Source organism: Anomaloglossus baeobatrachus, chromosome 6, assembly GCF_048569485.1.
Source record: "Anomaloglossus baeobatrachus isolate aAnoBae1 chromosome 6, aAnoBae1.hap1, whole genome shotgun sequence".
Classification (NCBI taxonomy): Eukaryota; Metazoa; Chordata; class Amphibia; order Anura; family Aromobatidae; genus Anomaloglossus; species Anomaloglossus baeobatrachus.
In genome coordinates this window covers 561,394,425-561,411,571 of record NC_134358.1, presented here as the reverse complement: position 1 = coordinate 561,411,571, position 17,147 = coordinate 561,394,425, and the positions used below count along the sequence as shown (strand labels likewise).

At 41.5% G+C, this 17,147-nt stretch overlaps 1 protein-coding gene across 1 annotated transcript in view; it reads right to left on the bottom strand.

Annotated features, from left to right (window-relative positions):
- The window catches only part of BZW2 (basic leucine zipper and W2 domains 2), a 45,075-nt gene that overhangs the window by 20,031 nt on the left and 7,897 nt on the right, over positions 1–17,147 (bottom strand). The window contains exons 2-3 of the mRNA XM_075315728.1: positions 4,665–4,729; positions 3,289–3,465 (exon numbers count right to left, since the gene is read on the bottom strand). Of these exons, the coding sequence (XP_075171843.1) occupies positions 3,289–3,465; positions 4,665–4,722 (235 nt within the window). The 5' untranslated portion in view covers positions 4,723–4,729. The remainder of the gene's footprint in view (positions 1–3,288; positions 3,466–4,664; positions 4,730–17,147) is intronic.

Sequence of the window (17,147 nt, the reverse complement as noted above, 5' to 3'; positions counted from 1 at the left end):
AGCATCTGGCACACCCGCCTGCTGCACCGCTCGCAGTATCACCGTGCTCTACCACCGCCCCTGCCTCCTGTGACCCCCGATCCACCACCACTGCTACTGCCCCCCCTTTGGTAAGGCACCACCGGATTATAAGCCGGACCCTTTTTTATCTTTAAAACAAATGGCAGGAAGGGCTAAAAACGCACAAAGAAGTGACGTGCCGCTTCCTTTTTCTGCACCCAAAACTGCAAGGACAAAAAAAGAAGCACACGCCATTTCTAACTTCTCATAGACTTTGCTGGGAGAAGAAAAGCTGTGCCCTGCACCAAAAAACACACAGCCCATGATGCCGCACCTAAAACACGGATGTATGGCACATGGTGTGGACGAGTCCCATTATTATTATCTCCTTTTGGCAAAACAGCAATGGAGGACGCCCTCGGACGTTCAATAAGATGGGGACACATGGAGCTCAGGGGAGTCTATGGTCTTTTACAATTGAGGATACATATATAAATCAGAGAAGGTTATATACAGTCGGGAGCTGTAGGTTATTATATTCTTTTGTTATGGTTGGTTTTATAAATTTTAACTTCTGACCCTGTACTTTGGAAACAGAAGTATACTATGTTGTATATACCGAGGTAGATCATTTATGACCTTTTTGGAGAAATAATGTATATTTATGAACACCAGTTTATACATATCAAAAAGTCTTTTGGAACTATATGTAAAAAAAATGTTCTGCTTAAAGTTTCCAATTAAAAAAAAAAAAAAAGCTCCATATAAATTTACAATGAGCCCCAAAGACGAGAAGGTCTTGGATTTCATAAATAAACCTGTCGCAACACTCACGGATAAATGTAATTTAAGAGTCTTATTTCCTCTGTCCCGGGGGAGGGAGCGGTGGATTTGTAACTTACAGCTCAGAAATAGTGTGAAAACCATCTCCGGGCCGTGTCGGGCTTCCCATTACACACCAGACGATATTACAGCTCCCCGCGGACAGGTCACCTCCACCCCCCCCCCCTTAAGTTAGCAGAACCGCATTTTGCGGTTTTATCTGATTGTGACAAGGACGTGACTGCTCCGACTCCATCTCTAGAGACAAAACCGGCTGCAGAATAATTCCCACATAACGTCTGCTGGACGGGAAATGTAAGAGAACAGTACCATATTACACTAATAAAAAACACTGCGCAAACTGCACAATTATATCCGAGGACATTACACAATGATCCTACTGCAAGAAAGAAGGCCTGAAGACAATAGGAGCTATGAATAAGAATATGTGGATAAAGAAGCTTCCCAAGGAACCAGTATTATAGTAGTTATATTCTTGTACATAGGGGGCAGTATTATAGTAGTTATATTCTTGTACATAGGGGGCAGTATTATGGTAGTTATATTCTTGTATATAGGGGGCAGTATTATAGTAGTTATATTCTTGTACATAGGAAGCAGTATTATAGTAGTTATATTCCTGTACATAGGGACAGTATTATAGTAGTTATATTCTTGTACATAGGGAGCAGTATTATAGTAGTTATATTCTTGTACATAGGAAGCAGTATTATAGTAGTTATATTCTTGTATATAGGGGCAGTATTATAGTAGTTCTATTCTTGTACATAGGGACAGTATTATAGTAGTTATATTCTTGTATATAGGGGTCAGTATTATAGTAGTTATATTCTTGTATATAGGGGGCAGTATTATAGTAGTTATATTCTTGTACATAGGGAGCAGTATTATAGTAGTTATATTCTTGTACATAGTACTATAATACTGCTCCTATGTACAAGAATATAACTACTATAATACTGCTCCCTATGTACAAGAATATAACTACTATAATACTGCCCCCTATATACAAGAATATAACTACTATAATACTGACCCCTATATACAAGGATATAACTACTATAATACTGCTCCTATGTACAAGAATATAACTACTATATTACTGCTCCTATGTACAAGAATATAACTACAATAATGCTGCTCCCTATATACAAGAATATAACTACTATAATACTGACCCCTATATACAAGAATATAACTACTATAATACTGCTCCTATGTACAAGACTATAACTACTATAATACTGACCCCTATATACAAGAACTACTATAATACTGCTCCTATGTACAAGAATATAACTACTATAATACTGCTCCCTATGTACAAGAATATAACTACTATAATACTGCTCCTATGTACAAGAATATAACTACTATAATACTGACTCCTATATACAAGAATACAACTACTATAATACTGCTCCTATGTACAAGACTATAACTACTATAATACTGACCCCTATATACAAGAACTACTATAATACTGCTCCTATGTACAAGAATATAACTACTATAATACTGCTCCCTATGTACAAGAATATAACTACTATAATACTGCTCCTATGTACAAGAATATAACTACTATAGGGGGCAGTATTATGGTAGTTATATTCTTGTATATAGGGGGCAGTATTATGGTAGTTATATTCTTGTACATAGGAAGCAGTATTATAGTAGTTATATTCCTGTACATAGGGACAGTATTATAGTAGTTATATTCTTGTATATAGGGGTCAGTATTATAGTAGTTATATTCTTGTATATAGGGGGCAGTATTATAGTAGTTATATTCTTGTACATAGGAAGCAGTATTATAGTAGTTATATTCTTGTATATAGGGGGCAGTATTATGGTAGTTATATTCTTGTATATAGGGGGCAGTATTATAGTAGTTATATTCTTGTACACAGGAGGCAGTATTATAGTAGTTATATTCCTGTACATAGGGAGCAGTATTATAGTAGTTATATTCTTGTACATAGGGAGCAGTATTATAGTAGTTATATTCTTGTACATGGGGAGCAGTATTATAGTAGTTATATTCTTGTACATAGGAAGCAGTATTATAGTAGTTATATTCTTGTATATAGGGGGCAGTATTATAGTAGTTATATTCTTGTACATAGGGGGCAGTATTATAGTAGTTATATTCTTGTATATAGGGAGCAGTATTATAGTAGTTATATTCTTGTATATAGGGGCAGTATTATAGTAGTTATAGTCTTGTACATAGGGAGCAGTGTTATAATAAATCCTTCTATATATAAAGGTAATAATATAATATGCTCCAGATGACTGTTGCAGCTGCAATGGTTTTGTACAATAAACAGATGTACTGGAAGAATGGGACAAAATGTTGAGAAATGCCCCATTTCTAATTCAGTATTTCCTATAGAACAGGTCATCATAAACACCCACCATAAATCACCATATACACATTCTTACCCAGCATGCTCCCGGCTATGAGAATGTCAAACAGTGTATCGGCATAGCGGCGATAGTCCAATCGTGATCCTGTAGTGTCAAGAAATTTGGCTACTGCTTCCAGTTCGTTGCCTGCTTCATTAAGTCCCTGGATGATGGTGTCCCGGAAAACTGTAGGTTCAAATTTCTCTTTTTCATCTATGAAGAAAACACGGGGAGTAAAGGTTTGTGGATAAATCACTACGGAAGGAAGACATGAAACTACACGAGGTGTAAGGCCTGGGAGCTGTGTGCAAGAAACGGCGGCAAAATGGATGAAACCTCTGAAATACAAGACAACACGATCGGTGCAGGACTGTGCCAGACATCACCGAAGATCTCACGTGAGAACGGACATCGAAGGGGAAATGTTCCTCCATCAACTGAAGCAGAAAGCATAATCTGCATATCACCGGAGCCTTAATTGCTATTATCATTAAGGTGAGAGGGTTCAATGTGATTGAAGATATAAGAACAATTTTTGCTGGAACGAAGGAGGAGGAGGTGAGCTGTGATATCACCTAATATGAATGGTGGCTTCTGTGTTATCTACTGGATATAGAGGCGTTATCCAGGGGCAGACATACAGGGGCCAAAGAGGTAAAGGGGCCCATTGCTATCTTAGGCTTCAGAGGGCCCAAATATTTTTCTTGCAAGGAGCCCTTTTCTGTCGGTGTCCACCAGTGGTGTTATCAGTCATTGAACAGGAGGGGGGGGGGTGGTTGAGAGGTGAGCTGTGGCATTCTGTATTGTGAATGGTGGATCCTGTGTTATCTACTGTATATAGAGGTGTAATCAGTCATTGTACACAAGGAGGAGGAGGTGAGCTGTGATATCACATATTGTGAATGGTGGATCCTGTGTTATTTGCAGTATATAGAGGCATTATTGGCCATTGTACAGGAGTAGGGGGTGAGCTGTCACATTACCTATTGCAAATGGTGCATCCTGTGTTATCTACTGTATATAAAAGAGGTTATCAATAATTGTACAGGAGGAGGTGGTGAGCTGTGACATCACCAATTGGGAATGGTGGACCCTGCATTCAGCATTAACAAAGTGGTCCTTAAATGTTTTTATACACCTACAGGTAACACACCTGGTAGGTACTTACCTCCCCAGCCCTCCAATCTCTGTATATTAGCTGCAGTGCTGAGGTCGCGACTGCAGCACACATCACTGATGCAGCCAATCACTAGTACACATCAATGTTTCTGCCTCCCCCTCACCAACCATAATATATATATATATATATATATATATATATATATTTGGGAATGTACTAAAGGTTAGAAATTTGGATGAAACAGATAATCCACAAGACAAGAGGTGTTTGGGTCGAACAATGGGAAACTTACCCCTCTTTCTGGTTTTAAACCGCTGGCCTGTTAGCACTGGCTTCTGGTGCTTATTCATAAAATTTCTGTAAATAACAGATAAAAAAAAAAAATTGAAATAAAATTTGAATGCACATATAAAAAAAATATACAATAAACCATTGTGTCTATATACCGTATGCATTATTTATTCTTGCAGTGCATCGGAACACGGCCCAATGGTCTCTGGTGTCGCAGTAATTGTCACCTGCAGTCTCAGCAGGGTTCTCCTATGTGTACCTTACGCATTAGTTAAAGGCTCAACTCCCAGGGACTCCCCCATTATTCACTCACCTGAGCACAAAGCAGTTCCAGAGAAAGTGACTCTCTCTGGAGGAAACAGACAACACACCGATTTACATTAGAATTGTGTAATGCTGCCTTTCACCTGCGGAGGCGCTGCAGTGTGTGATTAAAGCATTGTACTGCCTTACCCTACAGATGGCGACAGAGGAGAAACCTCTGCGGCATCTTGAGATATGAAAAAAAAATCTGCTGGCCCCTTGTGATGATATCAGTGGTGACAGGAACTGCCCTTTAAATTCACAGGTCACATGATCATTATGGGAAATCTCATGGAAGTGAATGGAGCACATCTGCCCCATTCATTCACACCACAGGAGATTTCGGGATTTTTTGCATGGTTGTGGGGGGGGGTGATCTCCAGGAAGATAGATAGGCTTCATAGGAAAACAGATTATACAACAGACTCCAAATACTACGGGATTGCAGGGCATTCTACAGGCAATCCTGCAGGTTTAAATCCTCAAAGGGGTCTAATCAAATTTTATATATATATATATATATATATATATATATATATTTTATATATATATATATATATATATATATATATATATATATATATATATATATATATATATATATATATATATATATAAAAAAAGAGTTTAAATTAACAAATTTTCCTGTAATAAAAGTAGCAAAATCTTTGTCAATGCTGCATGCATAATATAGCCTTAACAGATAATACATAAACATATGTATTCCATATGATCAATGACAAAACTGGAAAAAGAAAAGAAAAAAAAAAAACAACCCTAAAAACACAAACTTAAAATTTATTTATTTTTAAATCCCCCCCCTCCACAAATTTTATTCCCATTTTTTCCTTATGGTAAAATAAAAAGGCATCATTCAAAAATTGCAATTTCTCAAAAGGTAGGAAGAATAGGTAAAAAAGGGGGGAAAATACAATAATAATAATAATAATAATAATAATAATAATAAATTTTTAAAAAAAGTAAAATAATACAAAAATGGTAGAATCTCTAAAGCGTGTTCTTTACCTTGGAGGGGAGAAGTGTTATCAGATGCGTCTCCATTTTTAAGTTAAAAAAAAATAAAATATTTCTTTTCATTCCGGTGGGGACAACTTGAGACGTTTCGCTGCCTCCGCTCCTCCAGATTCGTTGTCATTCGTGTACGGCCGAATTTGTAATTCAAGGACAAGACTATCAGATCGTTACTGAAGAGCGCGGCAATCGCGTCTCACGCTTTAATTAAGACAGATTACCGCTGGGACAGATCACAAGGTGAAAGGGTCGGACGTCGTTATTTGACTTGTAGATCTTGATCAATGACGCACGGGGACGGCCGCCATGATAACCTGAGGGTTTTAGGCCTCCTAACATTATTGACCCAAGTCCAAGCTATCCTACCAAGATACACAAGGAGCAGCTCCTATCTCAGTGCAAACATGTACATCCAGAGCCTCCTGGTTCATGAATACAATGACAGATCTGAAGTGAAGACTGACACCTACACAGGCCGATAGAAACGAGCGATTCTTGATAAACGATATTATATGAAAATAATGCACAAGTGACAAAACTAGGAGTCTGGGGTCTGTATTAGTATAAGGGGGTCTGAGCTTTGTATTGGTATAGGAGAGCAGGGTCTTGTTTTTAAGGTGTAATTTAGGGATCATGTGCAGTTGGGAGGGTGTCCTATAGGAATGGGCAGGAAATATATACTCAATTTTCCTACAAAAGGTAATTTATATTCACACAGATTCCATGACAATTCCGGATTGTCATCATTATCTCCGTAGTGCAGCCTCAGGCTTTAGGCCTACATCTTCATGAGATCATATTTTGGCCTCAAAGTCGAAGGATATATAAAAAAGCGATTGTCCAAGATTAGAAAAACATGGTTACAAAGTTTAAAAATAATGCCCCATCATCAGTCATGTTGGGGTCCAGCTGAGCTGTAATACCACACGCAACCTGTAGACAAGTGTGGGGCGGTTTTATTTTGAAGGCAAATTACCATGCTTTTCTAACCTCAGACAAGCCCTTTAAGCAGGGTTACCTTGAGAAAATATTTTTTTTTCCTATAAAGTATCAAAGTCCAGATATTTGGGAAAATGGCGTAATACACTTAAAGGGGTTTCCCAACTAATAAAATTAAATTTTAAAGTTGATTTTAATCAATAAATCCTAGAGTAATAATAATCTTCACAATTGGATGTGTTTAAAAAAAAACGTTCCTGTGCTGAGATAATCTTATATATGTGTCCCTGCTGTGTACTGTGTAATGGCCGTGTCTGACCGTACAGGAACATGGTCTGATCATACCACATCTCCTGGACAGGGGAGGACACAAAATAATATACAGACATTACAGCATGGGATAGGCTGCTTTCACACATCCGGTTTTTGCAGTGCGGCACAATACGGCGCTCTGCAGAAAAAAAACGCAACCGGGGTTTTTTTTGCCGCCGGTTGCGTTTTTCCCGCATAGACTTGCATTAGCGCCGTATTGTGCCGCATGGAAATTGCGTTGCGTCCGGTTTTTGCCGGATGCGGCATATTTAGCCCATGCGGCGGCCGGATGGAACGTTGCCTGGCACATTTTTTTGTGCGGCAAAAAAAAAAAAAAAATGCAAGCCTATGGACGCCGGATGCGGCGTCCTGCGGCAAAAAACGCATCCGGACACGTTTTTTTGCACTGCGCATGCTCAGTATCAAGCCGCATCCGTCAAAAAACGGACAGGCCGCATGGGAAAAAAAACTTATGCAACTGATCCGTTTTTTTTCGCCACATCCGTTGCATAGGTTTTTGAGCCGGATCGAGCCGCACTGCTAAAACCGGATGTGTGAAAGCAGCCATATTGGCTGATTCTTTTTGTGAGGTAAAACATTTCCTGGCTTGTTTTAAAAAAAAAAAAAAAAAAAAAAAAAGGTTTTACCTCAATGAAAGAATCATTTGCTGATCCAGTGCTGTAATGTCTGTATACTGTTTTTCCATCCTCCCCTGCCCAGGAGATGTGGTATGATCAGACCGTGTCCCTATACACAGTCAGACACAGCCATTACACAGCACATAGCAGAGACACGTACGGTATATAAGATCTCAGCACAGAAACATATATATAATATTTTTATTTTTTTTTAAACACATCCAATTGTGAAACTTACTATTATTCTATGATATAGTGAGTAAAATCAATTTTGTTGGTGGAAAAAAAAAAACCTTTAAGTGAAACCAAACAGCGGTCGCCGGTGCCTGTATGAGGTGGTTCATGTTATGACCTGTCCCGGTCGTAATATTATTTTGAGCGAGCGGCATCTGCCCGCAGATATATATAGCTCACAATTCAGTGGCCTCTAATCTGCTCGGGAGCATCAGGGTCAGGCCGGACAAGGTGCTGATAACGGCGCTTAAAGGGGCACCTGTAGTCCAGACTCCCAGCACCCCCCACAACATTACTGTTTGTCATTTTACACGTGCGGCCATTATAAGACTCTAGGAGTCTTTTGAGACAATCTATATAATAGCCTCCATGGGTAAAAATTGTCCCGGTACCCAGTGTCAGTGTTGCCCATAGCAACCAATCACATTGCTTTTTTCATTTTCAAATCTGCTCTAGAGAAATGAAAGCTGGAATCTGATTGGTTGCTATGAGCAACACACTTTCTAAAGCAAATTTCTTCTCCCCCTTGCACAAAATCAAATTGTGATATATATCACACACACATATATACAGTATATATTAGGGTGTACTGTACAAAAAAGGCGTAACTAACGGGGGAGGGTGGGGATGTTCCAAAAGGTTGTGTCAGGTGTAACCGAATGTGAACTTGTTCTTTTACACTTGCAAACCTCATCAGTGACCGCCTCGCGTTGGGCGATTATCCCCGCCGCTGCGTCCCTGCACCCCCTCTCAGGTTCCCAAACACTCACACGGATCTGCAGACTGATGTGGATATTTTAGGAACCATTTCCAAGAAGAAATTCTCACACAGACATGAACCTGCCCCCATGTTACACTGGAGCGGGATCTGTACGGCGAGGGACACAAACCCTCCCCCACCAAACATAAAACACAATACCCTCCACAGCCAAGTGCAGCATTAACACAGTATCCCAAATTCACAATAGGTGATACATACTATACAGGTGGTAGTCAGTCATTGTACAGGAGGAGGAGAAGGTGAGCTGTGACATCACCTATTGTGAATGCTCTTGTGTCCTATCTACTGTATATAGGCGGTGTAATCAATCACAGTACAGGAGGAGGAGGTGATCTGTGACCTCGTGAATCCACTGTTATATACTGTATACAGAGGTGCAATCAGTCATTGTACAGAAGGAAAGGGTGAGTTATGATTACATCTCCTATATACAATAGATAGGTGATATCATAACTCACCCTTTCCTTCTGTACAATGACTGATTGCACCTCTGTATACAGTATATAACAGTGGATTCACGAGGTCACAGATCACCTCCTCCTCCTGTACTGTGATTGATTACACCGCCTATATACAGTAGATAGGACACAAGATCCACCATTCACAATAGGTGATATCACAGCTCACCTCCTCCTCCTGTACAATGACTGATTACATCTCCTATATACAATAGATAGGTGATATCAGTCATTGTACAGGAGGAGGAGGTGAGCTGTGATATCACCTATTGTGAATGGTGGATCTTGTGTCCTATCAACTGTATACAGGCGGTGTAATTAGTCACAGTACAGGAAGGGGAGGAGGTGAGCTCTGACATCTTTTGTGAATGGTGGATCCACTGTTAACTACTGTATATAGACGTGTAATCAGTCATTGTACAGAAGGTGAGCTATGATATCACCTATTGTGAATGGTGTCCTGTGTTATCTACTATATATAGAGGTATAATCCACAAGAAAGAAGAATGAAACCGCACCAAAGCTGATATTTTTCATCCGGTAATGCTTTATTCCATAATCGAGGTTAAAAGGTGTAAGCTGTCAGCGGGTGGAGGAGACCTGGATGCGGCCCCTCGCTGCGGACGACGGCCGTTTCGCCTGTAATTAGGCTTCCATGGGTCCACATCTATACATAGATGTATAATCAGTCATTGTACAGGAGGAGAAGGTGAACTGTGATATCACCTACTATGAATGGTGGCTCCTGTGTTATCTACAGTATATAGAGGTGCAATCAGACATTGTACAGGAGGAGGAGGTGTTGAGCTGTGACATCACCTATTGTGAATCTTGGATCCTGTGTTATCTACAGTATATTGAGGTATTAAACCAGGAAGGTGAGGAGGTGAGCTGTAACATCTCCTACTTGGAATGGCGAATTTTAGGCGTTATAATGCATACAAATTATGTTAAAGTCTAGTATTTGTGTTGTCTGAGAAAAAATTGTAAGAATTGAGATTTTTTGTTATAAAAAGAGGTGATATAGAAAAATTAAACAAAACCCTCCAAAAAAATCCATTTAACAAAAACTTGATTTGAAAAATGGGTCATATGATGACAAATTCTCTTTAAAACACAGACCCCCAAGCTTAAAATAAAATGTGTCCTCTGTAACATGCCATCCGCACAAAGGCATCGGGCAGATGAAATCCAAGGCTCTATTCTAAAATTCACAACATGAAAATTCTAAGTTTTTGTCCATTTGTTGCCGTCACATTCACTGTCCTTCAACAGCAGATGAAGCTTTTAAAATTCGGACATAAAAAGATCAACGTATTCATCCAAATCAAGTGAAATCTTTCCTTCTGATGGAAGCAAATGGCGAAAAGAAACTTTTTTTTTTTTTTTTAGATCTCATTACATAAAAGGCTCCTTTCAGGATTCCATCCCTTTATCATGAGAAGCTTCTATAGTCAGTCCTAGTTATTATGTGGGGAAGTTCCGCATCGCTCGCAGATTCTCCACCAGGTTACTTCTTCTAGGACATTTTCAAACCCATCATCATCATCATCAATCATCATCAATCATCATCATCATCTATTATATCCCAGTCACATCAAGAGTTCCATTACAGAATATGGACACCTGTGAGCGTTGACATTCTTAAACACATGCATTTGCCCAATTCAGTTTTATTAAAATGTTTGCATTGTTTGCCTTTTTCAGTTTGTTTCCATTGCACAATGCTGGCTTCAGTAGGAGTTAACTGAGATTTTATCAGTGAGTTTATAACTCATATCTGATTTCCTCAGTGCGGCTTTCTAACAACAGATAATACCGAAGCCGACCTGAACTTTAATGTGGTCATAATGAGCGGAGATAAAATAAAGAACAAAAAAAAAACAAAACAAACTCACAGATGCTCAGTTAGGGCAGGGCCACATGGGGGACTACTGTGATCCTCGCATAACACTCGGCTCACGCTGGCAGCGCAGCGGGAGCCGAGTGTCATTGCAATTGAGGTCTAATCTTGCGATCGGTCCACAGCTGCAGGGGTGGGCCAGCACTGCGGAGGAGAGGAAGGCATTTATCTCCCTCTCTCCTCCATTGCCAGCTATTGCAATTCTCGCTCTGCACTCACAGTACACCGGTGTACTGCGAGTGCAGTGCGATTTTCCTCCCACCCCATAGACTTGAATGGGTGCGAGAGAAACAAGGTTCACATTGCACCCGCAGCATGCTGCGATTGTTTTCTCGGTCCAATTAGGGCTGAGAAAATAATCGCTCATGGGTGCTGAAACATGGGGTAATATTGGTTAGAGTGGAATGTGATGTTTTATCGAATTCCACTCGCTCAGATTTTCATGCCGTGTGGCTTAGGCTGCTTTCACACCTCCGGTTTTAGCAGAGTAGGCCAATCCGGCTCTAAAACCTATGCAACGGATGCGGCGACAATACCGCATCCTTTGCATAAGTTTTTTTACATGCGGCTCGTCCGGTTTTTGCCGCTTGCAGCAGGCCACTGAGCATGCGCAGTGGAAAAAAAACGCATGCGGTGGCAATAGGCATGCATTGCAAATCGCGCCGCTTCGGCTGGAGGGGGCGCGATGCGGTTTTTTTTTTGCCGGACAAAAAAAAAAACATGCCAGGCAACGTTCCATCCGGCCGCTGCATGGGATAAGGCTACTTTCACACATCCGGTTTTTGCTCTGCGGCACAATACGGCGCTCTGCAGAAAAACCGCAACCGTTTTTTTTGCTGCCGGTTGCGTTTTTTTTTTGCATAGACTTACATTAGTGCCATATTGTGCCGCATGGGCTTGCGTTCGGTCCGGTTTTTGCCGCATGAGGCAGATTTAGCTGATGCCACGGCCGGATGGAACATTGCCTGCAACGTTTTTTTGCTCCGGCAAAAAAACCGCATCGCGCCGCATCCGGCCGCTGCAGCGCATTTTTCAATGCATGCCTATGGACGCCGGATGCGGCAAAAAACGCATCCGGCCTTCGCATGCGGTTTCTTCCACTGCACATGCTCAGTAGCGTGCCGCAACCGGAAAAAAACGGACGGGCCGCATGTAAAAACTTATGCAAAGGATGCGGTGTTTTCGCCGCATCCGTTGCATAGGTTTCACAGCCGGATTGAGCCGCAGTGCTCAAACTGTATGTGTGAAAGTAGCCTAAATCTGCCGCATGCGGCAAAAACTGGACCGAACGCGAGGCCATGAGGCACAATCCGGCACTAATGTAAGTCTATGCAAAAAAAATGCAACCGGCGGCAAAAAAACGGTTGCGTTTTTTCTGCAAAGCGCCGGATTGTGCCGCACAGGAAAAACCGGATGTGTGAAAGCAGCCTTAGGCCTTAAACCATTCTACAAAACAAAGAGTAAGGAAACAAACAGCCTGTAATAGGCAAAAGATCCAACATTTTCAATGAAATCCAGTTGTAAAAATGATTACCCCAAATTTTAAGAAACGTATCTTTTTTTGTTCACCGAGCCACCGCGTCATCCCTTTTCCTTTGCGATAAGATCCTTCATTGAGTGGCTCAATAAACAAAAATAACAATTTTAATTTTGGGTCCATGAGAAGGAAGCCCCCAGGATTTCAATCCCAATGACAACCTGTGGTCAATCCTCAAAAAGCAAAAGGACAAAGAAAAAACACAAATTGCGGGGGAACACTCCGAGCGCTTGGGGGAACACTCCGATGGATCAACATTTAGGATTTTGCTCCGAAGCTGCAGACGTCAAGGGAAGAATTCTGGAGAAATCGGTCAGGATTGGAAATATTCACTCTTTGCATAAACTTAATGTATTTGTCAATAAAAGTTTAAAAACTTCTGAAGATAATAGTATTGCAGTAAACAGATGAGGGGAAAAAAAAAAACAAAAAACACAAAAACACCACACACAGCAAAACAAAAATTTGTTTCAGTCTTAAACTTTTGGCCATGACTAAACAATTAAAAAACACACACCAAATCATTGATTAGAAGCTCCAACTGCTTCCAGGGAGGGGCACAGATTTCGCTCTGAGGTCTCAAAGTCAAAATCCAATAGCGAGTACTGGGAATAGCGACTCAGGTGAATGTAAACTTGCCCTTTAAGGGTGGCCTTGTTTAAAATATATCTTTCTTTTCAGGGGGTATGGGAGGTGGGATTGGTGAGCCATGTATCTTGCTGTGTGTTGGGTGACTGCCCATGGACTCTAATGATTGGCTGAGATGTCCTACGTGGCGGTATTATTTATCGTCATCCCTTGATCAGCAGCGGAGAATTCGACCAATTTTGCGTCAGTTTTCATCAGATAGCGGTGAATTAAGAAGCTTCACACTGCGTTTTTTACCTGCGTTTTTGCTGCAGAAATTTCTTGAGAAATTCTTGTAACCTTCCTGCAGACATTCCCCAGCCAAACCTACGGCAAAAAAAAATTAGCAGCGCACACACTGCGTTTTATTCTTAAGAAAATTCTTTCAGTAGATTTTCTTAAGAAAAAGAATGAGCAGTCACTTCTTTTCTGCAGCTAACTGCGTTAGTTACCATAGATAATGGCACAATAACGCAGGGAGCAACCAGCGGTAAAAACGCACCAAATCACGGTAAAAACGCAGGTGCGCTAATCCTTCAGTCTCAAAATTTTCTTAAGAAAAATCTTTTTTCTAGTGTGCACATAGCCTTAGATAGGTAGCCTCTAGAAGAGAAGAGCTTAGCTTCAGCTGTGGACACAAAACCTCTGGAGGAACTGCAGCCAGTTGTCACTTCAGATAAATAAAGCCATAAAATAAAAAAGGAGAAGCTGCAAGTAATATGCCCAGGATAACTTTTCCCTCCACGTGTCATCTTTCAAGGTCACGGCGGCCAGAATGTAGAATTACTAAAAAGCAGATGTCTAATGCCCTGTTATAGCAGTCAGACCACAGCTTAATGGAGACAGTCTCATTGCCATTGGGCAGATATAGATCTGGCCAGTTGTAAGAAAATGAAAATAATGAAATTGTATATTACCCCTGCCCTGTGGCACCGCTGTGGGCGCATTCACCCCGCCCTGTGGCACCGCTGTGGGCGCATTCCCCCTGCCCTGTGGCACCGCTATGGGCGCATTCCCCCCGCCCTGTGGCACCGCTATGGGCGCATTCCCCCCGCCCTGTGGCACCGCTATGGGTGCATTACCCCCACCCTGTGGCACCGCTATGGGCGCATTACCCCCGCCCCGTGGCACCGCTGTGGGTGCATTATCTTCAGTTATAAAACATCTACTCCCAGTTCCAGTCCACCACATGTGGCACCACTGTGGGCGCATTCCCCCCACCCTGTGGCACCACTGTGGGCGCATTCCCCCCGCCCTGTGGCACCACTATGGGTGCATTACCCCCGCCCTGTGGCACCACTATGGGCGCATTACCCCTGCCCCGTGGCACCGCTGTGGGTGGATTATCTTCAGTTATAAAACATCTACTCCAAGTTCCAGTCCACCACATGTGGCACCACTGTGGGCGCATTCCCCCCACCCTGTGGCACCACTGTGGGCGCATTCCCCCCGCCCTGTGGCACCACTATGGGTGCATTACCCCCGCCCTGTGGCACCACTATGGGCGCATTACCCCTGCCCCGTGGCACCGCTGTGGGTGCATTATCTTCAGTTATAAAACATCTACTCCAAGTTCCAGTCCACCACATGTGGCACCACTGTGGGCGCATTCCCCCCACCCTGTGGCACCACTGTGGGCTCATTCCCCCCACCCTGTGACACCACTGTGGGCTCATTCCCCCCACCCTGTGGCACCACTGTGGGCTCATTCCCCCCACCCTGTGGCACCACTGTGGGCTCATTCCCCCCACCCTGTGGTACCACTGTGGGCGCATTCCCCCTGCCCTGTGGTACCACTGTGGGTGCACCAAACGTTTAGACACACCTTCTCATTCAAAGAGTTTTCTTTATTTTCTGGACTCTGAAAATTGTAGAGTCACATTGAAGGCATCAAAACTATGAAATAACCCATGTGGAATGAAATACTTAAAGTGTGAAACAACTGAAAATATGTCTTATATTCTAGGTTCTTCAAAGTAGCCTCCTTTTGCTTTGATCACTGCTTTGCACACTCTTGGCATTCTCTTGATGAGATTCAAGAGGTAGTCACCGGAAATGGTTTTCCAACAGTCTTGAAGGAGTTCCCAGAGATGCTTAGCACTTGTTGGCCCTTTTGCCTGCACTCTGTGGTCCAGCTCACCCCAAAGCATCTCGATTGGGTTCAGGTCTGGTGACTGTGGAGGCCAGGTCATCTGGCGTAGCACCCCATCACTCTCCTTCTTAGTTAAATAGCCCTTACACAGCCTGGAGGTGTGTTTGGGGTCATTGTCCTGTTGAAAAATAAATGATGGTCCAACTAAACGCAAACCGGATGGAATAGCACGCCGCTGCAAGATGCTGTGGTAGCCATGGTGGTTCTGTATGCCTTCAATTTTGAATAAATCCCCCACAGTGTCACCAGCAAAGCCCCCCCACATCATCACACCTCCTCCTCCATGCTTCACGGTGGCAACCAGCCATGTAGAGTCCATCCGTTCACCTTTTCTACAAAGACACGGTGGTTGGATCCAAAGATCTCAAATTTGGACTCATCAGACCAAAGCACAGATTTACACTGCTCTAATGTCCATTCCTTGTGTTCTTTAGCCCAAACAAGTCTCTTCTGCTTGTTGCCTGTCCTTAGCAGTGGTTTCCTAGCAGCTATTTTACCATGAAGGCTGCTGCACAAAGTCTCCTCTTAACAGTTGTTCTAGAGATCAGAAGGTGTGTCCAAACTTTTGGCCTGTACTGTATATATGTATATATATATATATATATATATATATATATATATATATATATATATATATATATATATATATATATATATATATATATATATATATATATATATATATTCCCATTTCTACCACCCAGTAGTTTCTCCAGTAGCAGAAATCACATTGTATAAGAAGGATTTGTTTGGTTTTCCTGGTAATTTACCTCCTGGCATCCTCCTCTCTGCTGCGCTGCAATTAAATCTGGATCAGAACGTTTCAATACAGGGGGACGGCAATTCTGACTACATTATGGAAAGAAAGTCACACGCAGGGAAAAAAGGGTCATGTGCTCGGCAGACAAAAGAACAAGCTACAGGCGCACGCTGCGCAACGCAGAACAATTTCTTCCTGCACATAAGTATTTTAGGAAACAGGTTAAAGAAAAAAAAAAAATAGATATAATTAGAGACATTGAATTCAAGTACTGGAGCAGAAAATTATAGCACGTGTGTGTGTGTGTGTGTGTGTGTGTGTGTGTGTGTGTGTGTGTGTGTGTGTGTGTGTGTGTCAGGATGACTGGGACTACAGGCAAGAGAAAAAACAAACACTATAAAAAGTCCGAAAAAAAAGTCTGCCCCTATGTACAAGAATATAACTACTATAATACTGCCCCTATGTACAAGAATATAACTACTATAATACTGCTCCTATGTACAAGAATATAACTACTATAATACTGCTCCTATGTACAAGAATATAACTACTATAATACTGCCCCCTATGTACAAGAATATAACTACTATAATACTGCTCCTATGTACAAGAATATAACTACTATAATACTGCTCCTATGTACAACAATATAACTACTATAATACTGCCCCCTATGTACAAGAATTTAACTACTATAATACTGCCCCTATGTACAGGAATATAACTACTATAATACTGCTCCTATATACAAGAATATAACTACTATAATACTGCCCCCTATGTACAAGAATATAACTACTATAATACT